The sequence below is a fragment of the Scyliorhinus torazame genome, chromosome 3 (assembly GCF_047496885.1).
Source record: "Scyliorhinus torazame isolate Kashiwa2021f chromosome 3, sScyTor2.1, whole genome shotgun sequence".
NCBI classification, from domain to species: Eukaryota; Metazoa; Chordata; class Chondrichthyes; order Carcharhiniformes; family Scyliorhinidae; genus Scyliorhinus; species Scyliorhinus torazame.
The window spans coordinates 378,486,249-378,506,748 of record NC_092709.1 but is presented as its reverse complement, the minus strand read 5'-3'; the positions used below and the strand labels follow the sequence as shown (position 1 = coordinate 378,506,748).

Genomic DNA, 20,500 nt, shown 5'->3' with positions numbered 1-20,500 from the left:
GTCACGTCTCATGGCATCATAATTGCCCTTCCCCCAGCTATAACTCTTGCCCTGCGGTGTATACTTATCCCTTTCCATCATTAACGTAAACGTCACCGAATTGTGGTCACTGTCCCCAAAGTGCTCTCCTACCTCCAAATCCAACACCTGGCCTGGTTCATTACCCAAAACCAAATCCAACGTAGCCTCGCCTCTTGTTGGCCTGTCAACATATTGTGTCAGGAAACCCTCCTGCACACACTGTACAAAAAACGACCCATCTATTGTACTCGAACTATATTTTTTCCAGTCAATATTTGGAAAGTTAAAGTCTCCCATAATAACTACCCTGTTACTTTCGCTCTTATCCAGAATCATCTTCGCCATCCTTTCCTCTACATCCCTAGAACTATTAGGAGGCCTATAAAAAACTCCCAACAGGGTGACCTCTCCTTTCCTGTTTCTAACTTCAGCCCATACTACCTCGGAAGAAGAGTCCCCATCTAGCATCCTCTCCGCCACCGTAATACTGCTCTTGACTAGCAGCGCCACACCTCCCCCTCTTTTGCCTCCTTCTCTGAGCTTACTAAAACACCTAAACCCCGGAACCTGCAACATCCATTCCTGTCCCTGCTCTATCCATGTCTCCGAAATGGCCACAACATCGAAGTCCCAGGTACCAACCCATGCTGCCAGTTCCCCTACCTTGTTTCGTATACTCCTGGCATTGAAGTAGACACACTTCAAACCACCTACCTGAACACTGGCCCCCTCCTGCGACGTCAAATCTGTGCTCCTGACCTCTATACTCTCATTCTCCCTTACCCTAAAACTACAATCCAGGTTCCCATGCCCCTGCTGCATTAGTTTAAACCCCCCCAAAGAGCACTAACAAATCTCCCCCCCAGGATATTTGTGCCCCTTAGGTTCAGATGTAGACCATCCTGTCTGTAGAGGTCCCACCTTCCCCAGAAAGAGCCCCAGTTATCCAGAAATCTGAATCCCTCCCGCCTGCACCATCCCTGTAGCCACGTGTTTAAATGCTCTCTCTCCCTATTCCTCATCTCACTATCACGTGGCACGGGCAACAACCCAGAGATAACAACTCTGTTTGTTCTAGTTCTGAGCTTCCATCCTAGCTCCCTGAATGCCTGCCTGACATCCTTGTCCCCTTTCCTACCTATGTCGTTAGTGCCAATGTGGACCACGACTTGGGGCTGCTCTCCCTCCCCCCTAAGGACCTGGAAAACATGATCCGAGACATCACGTACCCTTGCACCTGGGAGGCAACATACCAAACGTGAGTCTCTCACGCTCCCACAAAATCTCCTATCTGTGCCCCTGACTATAGAGTCCCCAATTACTAATGCTCTGCTCCTCTCCCCCCTTCCCTTCTGAGCAACAGGGACAGACTCCGTGCCAGAGGCCCGTACCCCATGGCTTACCTCTGGTAAGTCCCCCCCCCCACAAGTATCCAAAGCGGTATACTTGTTTCTCAGGGGAACGACCGCAGGGGATCCCTGCACTGACTGCTTTTTCCCAGTCCCTCTTACAGTTACCCACCTATCTCCAATCTTTGGTGTAACTAATTCCCTGAAGCTGCTATCTATGACCCCTTCTGCCTCCCGAATGATCCGAAGTTCTTCCAACTCCAGCTCCAGTTCCCTAACTCGGTCTTGGAGGAGCTGGAGATGGCAGCACTTCCTGCAGGTAAAATCAGCAGGGACACTAACTGCATCCCTCACCTCAAACATCCTGCAGGAGGAACATTGCACTCCCTTCCCTGCCATTCCTCTTACTTTCTACCAAGATCTGGCTAACAACTAAATTAAATTTTTATAAAAAATAATAATAATATAATAAAATATGGTACTTACCTCAGACCAATGGGTTTTATTATTAGGTTAGAGGAGGAGGGCGGGTGGGAGACACTACACGTGTAGTGTCTCGGGTTTCCTCTCCACCAGAATTTATTGGTGAGGGTCTTCCCAGACGTCCGCGGGTCGACTTCCTGATCCCGCCTAAAAAACTAATTTATAAAAAAGAAAAATTCTCAGCTCCTGCTGAAATTGACTAACCAGCCAGCTCCACTCCCGCCGAAATCGACTGGCCTGCCCCTGCAAAGACAAGTGCTTTTAAAGGTTGACTTACCTCCCAGCAGCCACTTCCGCAATGCTCCCGCTGAAACTGACTCACCAGCTGTTCTCCCGCTGAAATCGACAATTTCGGCGGGAAATCGACAGGTATGGACAGGGTGGATAGCAACAAGCTTTTTCCAAGAGTGGGGGTGTCAATTACAAGGGCCCATGATTTCAAGGTGAGAGGGGGAAAGTTTAAGGGAGATGTGCGTGGAAAGTTTTTTACGCAGAGGGTGGTGGGTGCCTGGAACGCTTTGCCAGCGGAGGTGGTAGAGGCGGGCACAATAGCATCATTTAAGATGTATCTAGACAGATATATGAACGGGCGCGGAACAGAGGGAAGTAGATCCTTGGAAAATAGGTGACAGGTTTAGATAAAGGATCTGGATCGGCGCAGGCTGGGAGGGCCGAAGGGCCTGTTCCTGTGCTGTAATTTTCTTTGTTCTTTGTTTGTTCTTACCAGATATGGCAACCTTTCCCTTGCACGGTGAGCGATCTTTCAGCAGGCCTGCATCGGAGGATCTGTGGAGAAACCGTCAAACCACTTCAGAGATCGGCAAAACCAGCTTCAAATTAAGTGATACAGTTTTCAAATCATTTATCTTGGGCCATGGGTGATCAACGCCCTTCCCTCCTCCTCCCAGCCCAATGGAGACGGGGCCCCAATCCGATTGGTAGGGTCGAGAATCTCAGGAAATTCGGCCAGTTACAGCAGGAATAGCAAAGTATTGCCAAATTCGGCTGGTGTGTGATTTGGAGGGAGACGTGCTGGTTGGGTGGTAGAGGTTGTGGTTCTGCCAGGCGCTATGAAAGTCACTTTGGACAGTTGTTGTTGTACAATTCTCTGCCTGTACCCCAGCAACAATACAGGGAGGGCGATGCTGTGATCGATGTGATCGAGTAACTTCACAACACCACACTCCGGGAGAGCTGGGGCGGGATTCCCCATCCCACCAGCCCTGCTTTCCCGAGATTCCCCATCCCACCAGCCCTGTTTTCCCGGGATTCCCCATCCCACCAGCCCTGCTTTCCCGGGATTACCCATCCCGCCAGCCCTGCTTTCCCAGGATTCCCCATCCCACCAGCCCTGCTTTCCCGGGATTCCCCATCCCGCCAGCCCTGCTTTCCCGGGATTCCCCATCCCACCAGCCCTGCTTTCCCGGGATTCCCCATCCCGCCAGCCCTGCTTTCCCGGGATTACCCATCCCGCCAGCCCTGCTTTCCCGAGATTCCCCATCCCGCCAGCCCTGCTTTCCCGAGATTCCCCATCCCGCCAGCCCTGCTTTCCCGGGATTCCCCATCCCGCCAGCCCTGCTTTCCCGGGATTCCCCATCCCGCCAGCCCTGCTTTCCCGGGATTCCCCATCCCGCCAGCCCTGCTTTCCCGGGATTCCCCATCCCGCCAGCCCTGCTTTCCCGGGATTCCCCATCCCGCCAGCCCTGCTTTCCCGGGATTCCCCATCCCGCCAGCCCTGCTTTCCCGGGATTCCCCATCCCGCCAGCCCTGCTTTCCCGGGATTCCCCATCCCAACAGCCCTGCTTTCCCGGGATTCCCCATCCCGCCAGCCCTGCTTTCCCGGGATTCCCCATCCCGCCAGCCCTGCTTTCCCGAGATTCCCCATCCCGTCAGCCCTGCTTTCCCGGGATTCCCCATCCCGCCAGCCCTGCTTTCCCGGGATTCCCCATCCCGCCAGCCCTGCTTTCCCAGGATTCCCCATCCCGCCAGCCCTCCTTTCCCGGGATTCCCCATCCCGCCAGCCCTGCTTTCCCGGGATTCCCCATCCCGCCAGCCCTGCTTTCCCGGGATTCCCCATCCCGCCAGCCCTGCTTTCCCGGGATTCCCCATCCCGCCAGCCCTGCTTTCCCGGGATTCCCCATCCCGCCAGCCCTGCTTTCCCGAGATTCCCCATCCCGTCAGCCCTGCTTTCCCAGGATTCCCCATCCCACCAGCCCTGCTTTCCCAGGATTCCCCATCCCGCCAGCCCTGCTTTCCCGGGATTCCCCATCCCGCCAGCCCTGCTTTCCCGGGATTCCCCATCCCGCCAGCCCTGCTTTCCCGGGATTCCCCATCCCGCCAGCCCTGCTTTCCCGGGATACCCCATCCCGCCAGCCCTGATTTCCCGGGATCCTCCTTCCCGCCAGCCCAGATTTCCCGGGATCCTCCTTCCCGCTAGCCCTGATTTCCCAGCATTCCCCATCCCACCAGCCCTGATTTCCCAAAATCCTCCTTCCCGCCAGACTTGATTTCCTGGGAATCCCCATCCCGCCAATCAAGATTTCCCGGCATTCCCCATCCCGCCAGCCCTGATTTCCCAGGATATTCCTTCCCGCCAGCCCTGATTTCCGGTGCCGCCCTTTTCCCTGCTAGCAGCAGGATCCTTGGAACCGGCAGCTGGCCGATGGGGTTATCCCGGGATAACCTGCGGCCTGTGGGCGTGGCGGGGAAGCGGAGGATCCCGCTGACGGAGATTCCCAGCTGAATCTTGCCTGAAGGTTCGGGAGCTGCTGGATATTCTGCCTCCTCGAGAACCAGGTGATGAACATTAGGGATGTCTCCGTAATACATCTGGACAAATGGAGCAAGTCCATCGGGACAATTGTGGAGAAGTATGATTCCTTTCAATAGCGGGAAGGGCTTTTGTTTCTCAGGCTGTCACCCGCCTGGTTGACTCTGTGCTCTCGCAGAGTGGCAGGGGACAGCTTCCCAGATTCCCAAACAGAATAAGAATCTTTATGCAGTGGTCAGTGATCTGACCGAGCTTTCTGATATCAGGAACGGGATTCTCCCCTACCCGGCGGGGGGTCGGAGAATCCCGCCCCAGGTGTGTAAACACAGGTGAGGTGACCCACCAGGGCCAAATAAAATTGGCCATTTTAAATGAAAGAATTGGGCAATTTAAAATAACCCACAGTCACTCCAGCCCCACGGGAAATCCACCTGGCCGTGGTGCAATTCACTCGAGGTCAGGCAGGCTGCTGGACGTGTCGGGAGCTGCCCTGTCTATAGGCCAGCAAGAGATGATCGATCCGATCAATATGCACTGGCCTACTGTTGGAAGCCCGGATGGGGAGGGAAGGGAAGGAGCGGGAAGGAGCGGGAAGGGAAGGGAAAGGGGAGGGAAGGGAAGGGACGGAGCGGGGCGGGGCGGGAAGAACATAAGAAGTAGGAACAGGAGTTGGCCATCTGGCCCCTCGAACCTGCTCCGCCATTCAATGAGATCATGGCTGATCTTTGTGGACTCAGCTCCACTCTCCGGCCCGTACACCATATCCCCGAATCCCTTTATTCTTTAGAAAGGTATCTATCTTTTTCTTAAAAACGTTTAAAGAAGGAGCCTCAACTGCTTCACTGGGCAAGGAATTCCATAGATTCACAACCCTTTGGGTGAAGAAGTTCCTCCTAAACTCCGTCCAAAATCTACCTCCCCTTATTTTGAGGCTATGCCCCCTAGTTCTGCTTTCCCCGACCAGTGGAAACAACCTGCCCGCATCTATCCTATCTATTCCCTTCTTATTTTATATGTCTCCATAAGATCCCCCCGCATCCTTCTAAACTCCAATGAGTACAGTCCCAGTCTACTCAACCTCTCGTCATAATCTAATCCCCTCAACTCTGGGATCAACCTAGTGAATCTCCTCTGCACTCCCTCCAGTGCCAATATGTCCTTTCTCAGGTAAAGAGACCAAAACTGAACACAATACTCCAGATGTGGCCTCACTAACACCTTATACAATTGCAGCATAACCTCACTAGTCTTAAATTCCATCCCTCTAGCAACGAAAGACAAAACTCGATTAGCCTTCTTAATCACCTGTTGCACCTGCACACCAACGTTTTGCGACTCGTGCACCAGCACACCCAGGTCCCTCTGCACAGCAGCATGTTTTAACATCTTACCGTTTAAATAATAATCCATTCTGCTGTTATTCCTCCCAAAATGGATAGCCTCACACTTGGCAACATTGAATTCCATCTGCCAGACCCGAGCCCATTCGCCTAACCTATCCAAATCCTTCTGCAGACTGCCGGTATCCTCTGCACTTTTTGCTTTACCACAGGGGAGGGAAGGGAAGGGACGGAGCGGGAAGGGGCGGGAAGGGACGGGGAGGGATGGGGCGGGGCAGGAAAGGGCGGGAAGGGACGGAAAATGAAGGGAAAGGGGAGGGAAGGGAAGGGACGAAGCGGGAAGGGGCAGGAAGGGACCGGGGAGGGATGGGAAAGGGGAGGGACGGGGCGGGATGGGGAGGAACGGGGCGGGATAGGGATGGGGAGGACAGGGAAGGGGAGTAACGGGAAGGGGAGGACAGGCCAGTGAGAACCACCTTAGTGAAGATGGTCAGTGTATAGCAGCGACCAAGCCGGCTTTGCGGGTCGTATACACCGATCTTCGGAACCTCGAGTTTAATTTGTGGGTAATTCATGGGTTAATTGTGTTAAATAAATATTGTTGAAGTTGAATTTGTGTTTGTGGTTTGTTGCTTTATTAATAAAGACACCCCGGGAAACCTTTGAGTAACTGAACTGGTGGGAAGTATCTGAGGCTTTACCACACAGGAGAAGCCAGCAAACATGGTTAGTGTCATTTGCTCATTTCCCAACGGCACCATGTCCATCAAGACAAGGGAATACGCAATGAGTGGTCGGACCCTCAGCAGTATTCAGGATCAGACGAATCGGGGTGTGCAGGTTCACAGATCTCTGAAGTCCTGTGTGATTCTGAGGCAGTGACTATAAGAGCGGAGGTTATACTGGAACTGTCCAAAACGCTGGGTCGGCCCCAGCTGGAGCACTGTGTCCAGGTCACCACACTATAGGAAGTGATTGCCCTGGAGACGGTGCAGAGGAGATTCAGCAGGATGGTGCCTGGGCTGGAGCGGTTCAATATCGAGAGAGACTGGATCGGCTGGCAATGTTTTCCCTGGGCAGCATGGCAGCACAGTGGTTAGCACAATTGCTTCACAGCTCCAGGGTCCCAGGTTCGATTCCGACTTGGGTCACTGTCTGTGCGGAGTCTGCACATCGTCCCCGTGTCTGGTTATAGAAGATGGCGCCGGAGCGAGGAGACTCTCTGCGAGCTCACCCCTGTAGCGCACAAAGACTCCGTGAGACGAATAGAGTGAAGTCGATGAGGCTTTATTAAGCGTGTCTGTTCCCCAGCAGCCCGATAGTAAACTGGCCTGCGGGGGAAGGCACCGGCTTCTTATACTTCGCCTTCAGGGCGGAGTATGAGGTCAACGGCCAACCAGGACACGGGATCTGTCAGCCAATGACATTAGAGCTTCCAGTCCCACATGACCCCCAATACATACTACCACATTCACCCCTTGTCAAAAATGAACCCGGCGGGGTGATGCTTCGTATGGTGGTAAGGGTTTACAGGGCTGGTCCTGGGAGGATAGAACAGTTACATGGTAGTACAGTATTGGACAGTATCGTCCTGTTACAACTATTTACAGAGGATATAGGAAAAACAAAATGTTCATTGGACAGTCCATCTTTGTTTTACATCGACGCCACGAGTCGGTCGGGCGGTCTGGTCGTCCGTGTCGATCGCCTCGGCCCCGGCGGTGGTGGTGGTGCTTGTACCAGCGTTGTCGCCTCCGGGAGCCGCACGGTTTCAGCTGTCGGTGCAAAGGGGAGGGGGACTGATCCTCCTGGGAAGGGGGCGGTCGCGGGGTGCGGCGGTGGCAGGAAGGGGGGGGTTGGGTTGCTGGTGTCGGGGGGGTGTGCGTGGTGCCGGCGGGCGCCAGATCCCGCAGGGAGACCGTGTCCTTTCGGCCGTCGGGGTACTCCACGTAGGCGTACTGGGGGTTTGCGTGGAGGAGGTGAACCCTTTCGACCAACGGGTCCGCCTTATGTGCCCGCACGTGCTTTCGGAGCAGGATGGGTCCTGGGGCCGCCAGCCAGGTCGGCAGCGACGTTCCAGAGGAGGACCTCCTAGGGAAGACCAGGAGACGCTCGTGAGGCGTTTGATTAGTGCTTGTACATAATAACGACCGGATGGAATGGAGAGCGTCCGGGAGGACCTCCTGCCACCGTGAAACTGGGAGGTCCCTGGACCGTAGGGCCAGTAGGACGGCCTTCCAGACCGTGCCGTTCTCCCTTTCTACTTGCCCGTTCCCCCGGGGGTTGTAGCTGGTCGTCCTGCTTGAGGCTATGCCCTTGCTGAGCAGGAACTGGCGCAGCTCGTCACTCATGAAAGAGGACCCCCTGTCGCTGTGGACGTATGCGGGGTAACCGAACAGTGTGAAGATGCTGTTCAGGGCTTTAATGACTGTGGCCGCGGTCATGTCGGAGCAGGGAATGGCAAAAGGGAAGCGGGAGTATTCGTCCACTACATTAAGGAAATACGCGTTGCGGTCGGTGGAGGGGAGGGGCCCTTTGAAATCGAGACTGAGGCGTTCAAAGGGGCGGGAAGCCTTAATCAGGTGCGCTCCATCTGGCCTGAAAAAATGCGGTTTGCATTCTGCGCAGATGTGGCAGTCCCTTGTGACTGTACGGACCTCCTCTAAAGAGTATGGGAGATTGCGGGACTTGATGAAGTGGTAAAACCGAGTGACCCCCGGGTGGCAGAGGTCCTCGTGGAGGGCTTGGAGGCGGTCAATTTGTGCGTTGGCACATGTGCCGCGGGATAGGGCATCGGACGGCTCGTTCAGCTTTCCGGGCCGGTACAAGATCTCATAGTTGAAGGTGGAGAGCTCGATCCTCCACCTTAAGATCTTGTCATTTTTAATCTTGCCCCGCTGTGCATTATCGAACATGAAGGCTACCGACCGTTGGTCAGTGAGGAGAGTGAATCTCCTGCCGGCCAGGTAATGCCTCCAATGTCGCACAGCCTCCACTATGGCTTGGGCTTCCTTTTCCACTGAGGAGTGGCGGATTTCTGAGGCGTGGAGGGTCCGGGAGAAAAAGGCCACGGGTCTGCCCGCTTGGTTAAGGGTGGCCGCTAGAGCTACGTCGGAGGCGTCGTTCTTGACCTGGAAGGGGAGGGACTCGTCGATGGCGCGCATCGTGGCCTTTGCGATGTCCGCTTTGATGCGGCTGAAGGCCTGGCAAGCTTCTGTCGACAGCGGGAAAGTCGTGGTCTGTATTAGGGGGCGGGCCTTGTCTGCGTACTGGGGGACCCACTGGCCGTAGTACGAAAAGAACCCCAGGCAGCGTTTCAGGGCTTTTGGGCAGTGCGGGAGGGGAAATTCCATGAGTGCGCGCATACGTTCGGGGTCGGGGCCTATTATCCCATTGCGCACTATGTAGCCCAGAATGGCTAGCCGATCGGTGCTAAAAACGCACTTGTCCTCGTTGTACGTGAGGTTCAAGGCTTTGGCGGTCTGGAGGAATTTTTGGAGGTTGGCGTCGTGGTCCTGCTGATCGTGGCCGCAGATGGTTACATTGTCGAGATACGGGAACGTGGCCCGTAACCCATGTTGATCAACCATTCGGTCCATCTCCCGTTGGAAGACCGAGACCCCGTTTGTGACGCCAAAAGGGACCCGTAGGAAATGGTATAATCGCCCGTCTGCCTCGAAGGCTGTGTATTTGCGGTCACTTGGGCGGATGGGGAGCTGATGGTAGGCGGACTTGAGGTCCACGGTGGAGAAGACTTTATACTGGGCAATCCGATTGACCATGTCGGATATGCGGGGGAGAGGGTACGCGTCTAGTTGTGTGTACCTGTTGATGGTCTGGCTATAGTCAATGACCATCCTTTGTTTCTCCCCTGTCTTCACTACTACCACCTGCGCTCTCCAGGGACTATTGCTGGCCTGGATTATGCCCTCCTTTAGTAGCCTGGAACTCACTACCGGAGGAGGTAGTGGAGGCAGGGACGATAGGGACATTTAAGGGGCATCTTGACAAATATATGAATAGGATGGGAATAGAAGGATACGGACCCAGGAAGTGTAGAAGATTGTAGTTTAGTCGGGCAGTATGGTCGGCACGGGCTTGGAGGGCCGAAGGGCCTGTTCCTGTGCTGTACATTTCTTTGTTCTTTGTTTGTTCTTTGTAGCCGCTGGACTTCGGAGCGAATGAAGGTCCGGTCCTGGGCGCTGTACCGTCTGCTCCTAGTGGCGACGGGTTTGCAATCCGGGATGAGGTTCGCAAACAAGGACGGGGGTTGCACCTTGAGGGTGGCGAGGCCGCAGATAGTGAGTGGGGGTATGGGGCCGCCGAATTTAAACGTAAGGCTATGTAGGTTACATTGAAAATCTAAGCCCAGCAAGGTGGGGGCACAGAGTTGGGGAAGGACGTTAAGTTTGTAGTTTTTGAATTCCCTCCCCTGTACCGTTAGGGTAACTATGCAGAATCCCTGGATCTGTACGGAGTGGGATCCTGCAGCTAGGCAAATCTTTTGTGCGCTGGGGTAGGTAGTTAAGGAACAGCGTCTTACCGTGTCGGGATGTATAAAACTTTCAGTGCTCCCGGAGTCGACGAGGCATGGCGTCTCGTGGCCGTTAATTAGGACCGTTGTCGTCGTCGTCTGGAGTGTCCGGGGCCGAGCCTGATCGAGCGTAACCGAAGCGAGCCATGGTTGTAGTAGTGGGGTGGGGTCCGTTGTTGCCGTCCAAGATGGCGTCGGGGATGGACAAAATGGCCGCCCCCATACATCGCACGTGGCTGGGGGTCACAAGATGGCGGCGGGGGTGGACAAAATGGCCGCCCCCATGCGTCGTACAGGTCGGGGGCGGTCCAAGATGGCGGGGCCCTTCCTCCCCTCGTGGTGGTCGGGACCCAAAATGGCGGCGTCTGCGGGTCGCACATGGTGTGCTGGGGGGTCTGGGGAGCGCTAGGACCGCGCGGAGTTCCTTCACTGCGAGCGCCAGGGCCGCGGGCGCTAGGGCCGCGCGGAGCTCCCTCGCCGGGGACAGCGGTGGTCGGGGTCCAGGTAGGCGGCGCCGGCGGGTCAGGCGTGGGGCGCGGGACGGGGGTGAGGGTGGCGTTCGGGATGCGAATAACCCCTTCCTCTCCGTGGAGAGTGTTGGCCGGCACCCAAATCGGGAGCGCCGGCGGCGGGTCATACATGGGCTGCGGGGAGGGGGGTTGGGGAGCGTAGGCGGCGTGCAGGGCTCCCAGTTCTCCCGGGGCCGCGGTGGTCGGGACCCAAAATGGCGGCGCCTGGGGGTCGCACATGGCGTGCTGGGGGGGTTGGGAGGCATAGACTGCCTGTAGGGCTCCCTGTTCTCCCGGGACGGCGGCGACCACGCGGGACCGGCACACCACCGCATAGTGGCCCTTTTTCCCGCAGCTTTTGCAGATGGCTGCGCGGGCCGGACAGCGTTGTCGGGGGTGCTTCGTCTGGCCGCAGAAATAACAGCGGGCGCCCCCGGTGCGACTCGGCGTTTGGACCGCGCAAGCCTGTGGGGTGTCCGGGGGGGGGGTAGGGGGTTTGCCGCGGCGGGTACGTACGGGGCCCAATGGCCTGCCGCGCGGTCGGGGCCGTAGGCGCGGGTATTACGCGCGGCTACGTCCAGGGAGGCTGCCAGGGCCCGTGCCTCTGAGAGTCCTAGCGACTCTTTTTCTAGACGTCTTTGGCGGATTTGGGAGGATTGCATACCTGCCACAAAAGCGTCGCGCATTAACATGTCCGTGTGTTCGTTTGCGTTCACCGACGGGCAGCTGCAGGCTCGTCCCAAAATCAGCAGCGCGGCGTAGAACTCGTCCATCGATTCTCCGGGAGCTTGCCGTCTTGTCGCGAGCTGGTAGCGAGCGTAGATTTGGTTAACTGGGCGAACGTAGAGACTTCTCAGTGCTGCGAACGCCGTCTGGAAATCGCGGGTGTCTTCAATGAGGGTGAAAATCTCCGTGCTCACCCTCGAGTGCAGGACCTGCAGTTTTTGTTCGTCTGTGACCCGGCCAGTGGTCGTTCTGAGGTAGGCCTCGAAGCAAGTCTGCCAGTGTTTGAAGGCTGCTGCTGCATTCACTGCGTGGGGGCTGATCCTCAGGCATTCTGGAATGATCCTGAGCTCCATAGTCCTTTTTAGACACGCTTAATAAATTGTAGCGCACAAAGACTCCGTGAGACGAATAGAGTGAAGTCAATGAGGCTTTATTAAGCGTGTCTGTTCCCCAGCAGCCCGATAGTAAACTGGCCTGCGGGGGAAGACTCCGGCTTCTTATACTCCGCCTTCAGGGCGGAGCTAGAGGTCAACGGCCAACCAGGACCCGGGATCTGTCAGCCAATGACATTAGGGCTTCCAGTCCCACATGACCCCCAATACATACTACCACAGCCCCAACAGATCCACTTGTACTCATTCTAATCTTTGAAAATTTAATTTGAAGACGAACATTATTACTAACCTCTCTCTTTTATCTTTTCTTGCAGGCTTGAACATCCTCCGAGGCCCGTGGAGACCTTTTGACCCGACCTGACCTCCACGACCTGGAAGTGGATCGGGCCCAAACCGGAAGTGAAGCCCCGACCTCGATTTGGAGCCGACCCGAACCTCGGAGCTCCCAACCCGGCCTAACAACCGACGCCAGCCCCCGCATCGCCCGGCCCAGTCCCAGGAGCACCCGACCCGACCCCCGACGACGAGACCAGCCCAATACGACCTGGAGAGGCCCCGCCCAGCGTTCCGGAGGGACCCCCCAGCGACCCGTCCCAGAGACCCCGCCCAGCAGACCGGAGAGGCCCCGCCCAGCAGACCGGAGAGGCCCCGCCCAGCAACCCGGAGAGGCCCCGTCCAGCGACCCAGAGCGGCCCCGCCCAGCGACCCGACCCGGAGAGGCGCCGCCCAGCGACCCGACCCAGAGAGCCCCGCCCAGCGACCCGACCCGCAGAGGCCCCGCCCAGCGACCCATCCCAGGGAGACCCCGCCCAGCGACCCGGAGAGGCCCTGCCCAGGCCCGACCCGGAGAGGCCCCGCCCAGACCCGACCCAGAGAGGCCCCGTCCAGCGACCCGACCCGGAGAGGCCCCGCCCAGCGACCCGACCCGGAGAGGCCCCGCCCAGCGACCCGACCCGGAGAGGCCCCGCCCAGCGACCCGACCCGGAGAGGCCCCGCCCAGCGACCCGGAGAGGCCCCGCCCAGCGACCCGGAGAGGCCCCGCCCAGCGACCCGGAGAGGCCCCACCCAGTGACCCAGAGAGGCCCCGCCCAGCGACCCGGAGAGACCCCGCCCAGTGGCCCGACCGACCTGGAGATGGAAGAAAGAAAAATCCACGTGGAGGCCCGACCGGGCCTACTTAAAGACCCAACCCCAGGAGCGCCCAGGGAGGGAACAGGCCACGGGACTCAGCCCAACCTGCCCCAGGAAGCCCCTGCCCAACACCCAGGACCCCCGAAATAGCGGAGTCCCCGCCCGAGGACCCAAACGCGCTGCAAGGTATTCCAACACCCGCAGAACGCCGGGACCCAGCCGGATCGCAAACATGCCGCCCTAGCAACACCCCTACCTCAACCAGCGCCCTCGACCCCGCCAGCCCCCGGGACGCCCCCGGGACCCCGCCAGCCCCCGGGACCCCGCCAGCCCCCGGGACCCGGCCAGCCCCCGGGACCCGGCCGGCCCCCGGGACCCCGCCGGCCCCCGGGACCCCGCCGGCCCCCGGGACCCCGCCGGCCCCCGGGACCCCGCCAGCCCCCGGGACCCGGCCAGCCCCCGGGACCCGGCCAGCCCCCGGGACCCCGCCAGCCCCCGGGACCCCGCCAGCCCCCGGGACCCCGCCAGCGCCCGGGACCCCGCCAGCGCCCGGGACCCCGCCAGCCCCCGGGACCCCGCCAGCCCCCGGGACCCGGCCAGCCCCCGGGACCCCGCCAGCCCCCGGGACCCCGCCAGCCCCCGGGACCCCGCCAGCCCCCGGGACCCCGCCAGCGCCCGGGACCCCGCCAGCGCCCGGGACCCCGCCAGCGCCCGGGACCCCGCCAGCCCCCGGGACCCCGCCAGCCCCCGGGACCCCGCCAGCCCCCGGGACCCCGCCAGCCCCCGGGACCCCGCCAGCCCCCGGGACCCCGCCAGCCCCCGGGACCCCGCCAGCCCCCGGGACCCCGCCAGCCCCCGGGACCCCGCCAGCCCCCGGGACCCCGCCAGCCCCCGGGACCCGGCCAGCGCCCTGGTCCCCGCCAGCGCCCTGGTCCCCGCCAGCGCCCTGGTCCCCGCCAGACGCAACCACCTACCTTCCACAAGGTCAGACTTCTCCCATTGGATCCCAGGATCATCCAGCAGCAGCCTCCGACCGAGGAAGCGAGCGAAACGCAGCAGTCTGCAGGTTAGACTGAAGCAACGCGGTTTCAAGACCCCTCTCCCCAGCAGACTCCTGGCAAACGTCCAAGCGATCGAAAACAAGCTGGATGAACTTAACGTCAGACTTACCTCTCAGAGGGAAGTAAGAGACTGCTGTGTGCTCTGTTTCACAGAGACATGGCTCACCCCCGCCTCACCGGACTGTGCCATACAACTTGAAGGCTTCTCAATTCACCGGGCGGACCGCACGGCATCATCAGGCAATGCGAAGGGTGGAGGGGTTTGCCTCCTCATCAACTCCTCCTGGTGCTTGGATGTGGCGACTCTGGCGACCTACTGCTCCCCAGACCTAGAATATCTGACCGTGAAGTGCAGCCCATACTATCTTCCACGTGAGTTCACTTCAGCCATTATCACAGGGGTCTACATCCCACCCCAGACAGAAGTGAGGAAGGCGCTGGATGAACTATACACAGTAATAAACAACTACGAAACAGAACACCCGGAGGCCTTGTTCATCGTGGCCGGAGACTTCAACAAGGCCAATCTCAAGAGTGTACTGCCCAAGTTCCACCAGCACATCTCCTGTCCCACCAGGGGCAGCATCACTCTTGGCCACTGCTACTCAAAAATCAGGGGCGCCGACCGTTCCATCCCCCGACCGCACTTTGGGAAATCAGACCATAAGACGGTGCTCCTTCTCCCGGCATACAAGCAGAAACTCAAGCGGGAGAATCCAGCTCAGAAGGTTGTGCAGTGCTGGTCCGAGGAGACAGAAGAGCTCTTACGTGACTGCTGAGAGACAGTGGACTGGTCCATATTTAAGAACTCAGCGGCCAACTTAAATGAGTATGCCACCACCGTCACAGACTTCATCAGCAAATGTGTGGACGACTGCGTGCCAAAGAAAGCAGTCCGTGCATTCCCCAACCGGAAACCACGGTTCAATCGAGTGATTGACTCCCTACTGAAGGACAGATCTGAGGCCTTCAAGGCAGACAACCCTGACCTATACAAGAAATCCAGATACGACCTCCGCAAAGCCATCCGGAAAGCCCAGAGTGAATATCAAACCAAGCTAGAGTCACAGACAGACTCTCGGCGGTGGTGGCAAGGACTAAACAACATAACGGGCTACAAAGCGAAGCTGAACAGTATCTCTGGCAGCAGCGCACCCCTCCCCGATGAACTCAATGCATTCTATGCTCGGTTCGAGCAGGGAACCAACAATCCGCTGTCGAGTGCCCCAGCAGCCGATAATTCACCCATACCCACCATCACAGCTTCCAAAGTCCGATCGGCCTTCCTGAAAGTGAACCCTCGGAAGGCAATGGGCCCGGACGGGATCCCTGGTCGTGCACTCAGAGCCTGCCCGGACCAGCTGGCAGAGGTATTCACGGACATCTTTAACCTGTCCCTACTCCACTCCGAGGTCCCCACCTGCTTCAAGTGACCACCATCATACCGGTACCAAAGAACCAGGCAACGTGCCTCAGTGACTGCTGTCCGGTGGCCTTAACATCAATCATTATGAAGTGCTTGGAGGTTTAATATCCATGGGGCAAAGTTTAGAGGAGATGTGTGAGGCAGGTTTTTACACAGAGGGCGGTGAGTGCCTGGAACGCGTTGCCAGGGGAGGCTGTGGAAGCAGATACATTAACGGCGTTCAAAAGGCATCTTGACAAACACATGGATAGGACGGGTATAGAGGGATACGGCACAAGGAAGTGCTGAGGATTTTGGCAACGGTTGGTATCATGACCGGTACAGGCTTGGAGGGCCGAAGGGCCTGTTCCTGTGCTGTATTAGACCATAAAACATAGGAGCAGAATTAGGCCACTCGGCCCATCGAGTCTGCTCCGCCATTCAATCATGGCTGATATTTTCTCATCCCCATTCTCCTGCCATCTCCCCAGAACCCTAACCTAATAATAAAACCCATTGGTCTGAGGTAAGTACCATATTTTATTATATTATTATTATTTTTTATAAAAATTTAATTTAGTTGTTAGCCAGTTCTTGGTAGAAAGTTAGAGGAATGGCAGGGAAGGGAGTACAATGTTCCTCCTGCAGGATGTTTGAGGTGAGGGATGCAGTTAGTGTCCCTGCTGATTTTACCTGCAGGAAGTGCTGCCATCTCCAGCTCCTCCAAGACCGAGTTAGGGAACTGGAGCTGGAGTTGGAAGAACTTCGGATCATTCGGGAGGCAGAAGGGGTCATAGATAGCAGCTTCAGGGAATTAGTTACACCAAAGATTGGAGATAGGTGGGTAACTGTAAGAGGGACTGGGAAAAAACAGTCAGTGCAGGGATCCCCTGCGGTCGTTCCCCTGAGAAACAAGTATACCGCTTTGGATACTTGTGGGGGGGGGGACTTACCAGGGGTAAGACATGGGGTACGGGCCTCTGGCACGGAGTCTGTCCCTGTTGCTCAGAAGGGAAGGGGGGAGAGGAGCAGAGCATTAGTAATTGGGGACTCTATAGTCAGGGGCACAGATAGGAGATTTTGTGGGAGCGTGAGAGACTCACGTTTGGTATGTTGCCTTCCAGGTGCAAGGGTACGTGATGTCTCGGATCGTGTTTTCCAGGTCCTTACGGGGGAGGGGGAGCAGCCCCAAGTCGTGGTCCACATTGGCACCAACGACATAGGTAGGAAAGGGGACAAGGGTGTCAGGCAGGCTTTCAGGGAGCTAGGATGGAAGCTCAGAACTAGAACAAACAGAGTTGTTATCTCTGGGTTGTTGCCCGTGCCACGTGATAGTGAGATGAGGAATAGGGAGAGAGAGCATTTAAACACGTGGCTACAGGGATGGTGCAGGCGGGAGGGATTCCGATTTTTGGATAACTGGGGCTCTTTCTGGGGAAGGTGGGACCTCTACAGACAGGATGGTCTACATCTGAACCTGAGGGGCACAAATATCCTGGGGGGGAGATTTGTTAGTGCTCTTTGGGGGGGTTTAAACTAATGCAGCAGGGGCATGGGAACCTGGATTGTAGTTTTAGGGTAAGGGAGAATGAGAGTATCGAGATCAGGAGCACAGATTTGACGTCGCAGGAGGGGGCCAGTGTTCAGGTAGGTGGTTTGAAGAGTGTCTACTTCAATGCCAGGAGTATACGAAACAAGGTAGGGGAACTGGCAGCATGGGTTGGTACCTGGGACTTCGATGTTGTGGCCATTTTGGAGACATGGATAGAGCAGGGACAGGAATGGATGTTGCAGGTTCCGGGGTTTAAGTGTTTTAGTAAGCTCAGAGAAGGAGGCAAAAGAGGGGGAGGTGTGGCGCTGCTAGTCAAGAGCAGTATTACGGTGGCGGAGAGGATGCTTGATGGGGACTCTTCTTCCGAGGTAGTATTGGCTGAAGTTAGAAACAGGAAAGGAGAGGTCACCCTGTTGGGAGTTTTTTATAGGCCTCCTAATAGTTCTAGGGATGTAGAGGAAAGGATGGCGAAGATGATTCTGGATATGAGCGAAAGTAACAGGGTAGTTATTATGGGAGACTTTAACTTTCCAAATATTGACTGGAAAAGATATAGTTCGAGTACAATAGATGGGTCGTTTTTTGTACAGTGTGTGCAGGAGGGTTTCCTGAAACAATATGTTGACAGGCCAACAAGAGGCGAGGCCACGTTGGATTTGGTTTTGGGTAATGAACCAGGCCAGGTGTTGGATTTGGAGGTAGGAGAGCACTTTGGGGACAGTGACCACAATTCGGTGACGTTTACGTTAATGATGGAAAGGGATAAGTATACACCGGAGGGCAAGAGTTATAGCTGGGGGAAGGGCAATTATGATGCCATTAGACGTGACTTGGGGGGGATAAGGTGGAGAAGTAGGCTGCAAGTGTTGGGCACACTGGATAAGTGGGGCTTGTTCAAGGATCAGCTACTGCGTGTTCTTGATAAGTATGTACCGGTCAGACAGGGAGGAAGGCGTCGAGCGAGGGAACCGTGGTTTACCAAGGAAGTGGAATCTCTTGTTAAGAGGAAGAAGGAGGCCTATGTGAAGATGAGGTGTGAATTTTCGGTTGGGGCGATGGATAGTTACAAGGTAGCGAGGAAGGATCTAAAGAGAGAGCTAAGACGAGCAAGGAGGGGACATGAGAAGTATTTGGCAGGAAGGATCAAGCAAAACCCAAAAGCTTTCTATAGGTATGTCAGGAATAAGCGAATGACTAGGGAAAGAGTAGGACCAGTCAAGGACAGGGATGGGAAATTGTGTGTGGAGTCTGAAGAGATAGGCGAGATACTAAATGAATATTTTTCGTCAGTATTCACCCAGGAAAAAGATAATGTTGTGGAGGAGAATGCTGAGCCCCAGGCTAATAGAATAGATGGCATTGAGGTACGTAGGGAAGAGGTGTTGGCAATTCTGGACAGGCTGAAAATAGATAAGTCCCCGGGACCTGATGGGATTTATCCTAGGATTCTCTGGGAGGCCAGGGAAGAGATTGCTGGACCTTTGGCTTTGATTTTTATGTCATCATTGGCTACAGGAATAGTGCCAGAGGACTGGAGGACAGCAAATGTGGTCCCTTTGTTCAAAAAGGGGAGCAGAGACAACCCCGGCAACTATAGACCGGTGAGCCTCACGTCTGTAGTGGGTAAAGTCTTGGAGGGGATTATAAGAGACAAGATTTATAATCATCTAGATAGGAATAATATGATCAGGGATAGTCAGCATGGCTTTGTGAAGGGTAGGTCATGCCTCACAAACCTTATTGAGTTCTTTGAGAAGGTGACTGAACAGGTAGACGAGGGTAGAGCAGTTGATGTGGTGTGTATGGATTTCAGCAAAGCGTTTGATAAGGTTCCCCACGGTAGGCTATTGCAAAAAATACGGAGGCTGGGGATTGAGGGTGATTTAGAGATGTGGATCAGAAATTGGCTAGCTGAAAGAAGACAGAGGGTGGTGGTTGATGGGAAATGTTCAGAATGGAGTACAGTCACAAGTGGAGTACCACAAGGATCTGTTCTGGGGCCGTTGCTGTTTGTCATTTTTATCAATGACCTAGAGGAAGGCGCAGAAGGGTGGGTGAGTAAATTTGCAGACGATACTAAAGTCGGTGGTGTTGTCGATAGTGTGGAAGGATGTAGCAGGTTACAGAGGGATATAGATAAGCTGCAGAGCTGGGCTGAGAGGTGGCAAATGGAGTTTAATGTAGAGAAGTGTGAGGTTCACTTTGGAAGGAATAACAGGAATGCGGAATATTTGGCTAATGGTAAAGTTCTTGAAAGTGTGGATGAGCAGAGGGATCTAGGTGTCCATGTACATAGATCCCTGAAAGTTGCCACCCAGGTTGATAGGGTTGTGAAGAAGGCCTATAGAGTGTTGGCCTTTATTGGTAGAGAGATTGAGTTCCGGAGTCGGGAGGTCATGTTGCAGCTGTACAGAACTCTGGTACGGCCGCATTTGGAGTATTGCGTACAGTTCTGGTCACCGCATTATAGGAAGGACATGGAGGCTTTGGAGCGGGTGTTGAGGAGATTTACCAGGATGTTGCCTGGTATGGAGGGAAAATCTTATGAGGAAAGGCTGATGGACTTGAGGTTGTTTTCGTTGGAGAGAAGAAGGTTAAGAGGAGACTTAATAGAGGCATACAAAATGATCAGGGGTTGGATAGGGTGGACAGTGAGAGCCTTCTCCCGCGGATGGATATGGCTGGCACGAGGGGACATAGCCTTAAACTGAGGGGTAATAGATATAGGACAGAGGTCAGAGGTAGGTTCTTTACGCAAAGAGTAGTGAGGCCGTGGAATGCCCTACCTGCTACAGTAGTGAACTCGCCAACATTGAGGGCATTTAAAAGTTTATTGGATAAACATATGGATGATAATGGCATAGTGTAGGTTAGATGGCTTTTGTTTCGGTGCAACATCGTGGGCCGAAGGGCCTGTACTGCGCTGTATTGTTCTATGTTCTATGTTCTATGTAACCCCTGATCCCCTTATTGATCAAGAACCTATCGATCTCTATCTGAAAGACACTCAGTGATTTGGCCTCCACAGCCTTAACGACATAGGCAGGAAGGGGGATGAGGACCTGCAGAAGGAATTCAGGGAGTTAGGCAGTAAGATAAAAAGCAGGACCTCTCGGGTTGTAATCTCAGGATTACTCCCTGTGCCACGTGGCAGTGAGGCTAGAAATAGGAAGATAGAGCAGCTAAACACGTGGCTAAACAGCTGGTGTAGGAGGGAGGGTTTC

General features: G+C 55.9%; 1 protein-coding gene across 2 annotated transcripts in view; it reads right to left on the bottom strand.

The window, feature by feature from the left end:
• Positions 1-20,500, bottom strand: part of LOC140409377 (rhotekin-like) — a 342,330-nt gene that overhangs the window by 301,434 nt on the left and 20,396 nt on the right. For both annotated transcript variants that reach the window (XM_072497827.1, XM_072497828.1), the window contains exon 3: positions 2,578-2,639. In XM_072497827.1, the coding sequence (XP_072353928.1) occupies positions 2,578-2,639 (62 nt within the window). The remainder of the gene's footprint in view (positions 1-2,577; positions 2,640-20,500) is intronic.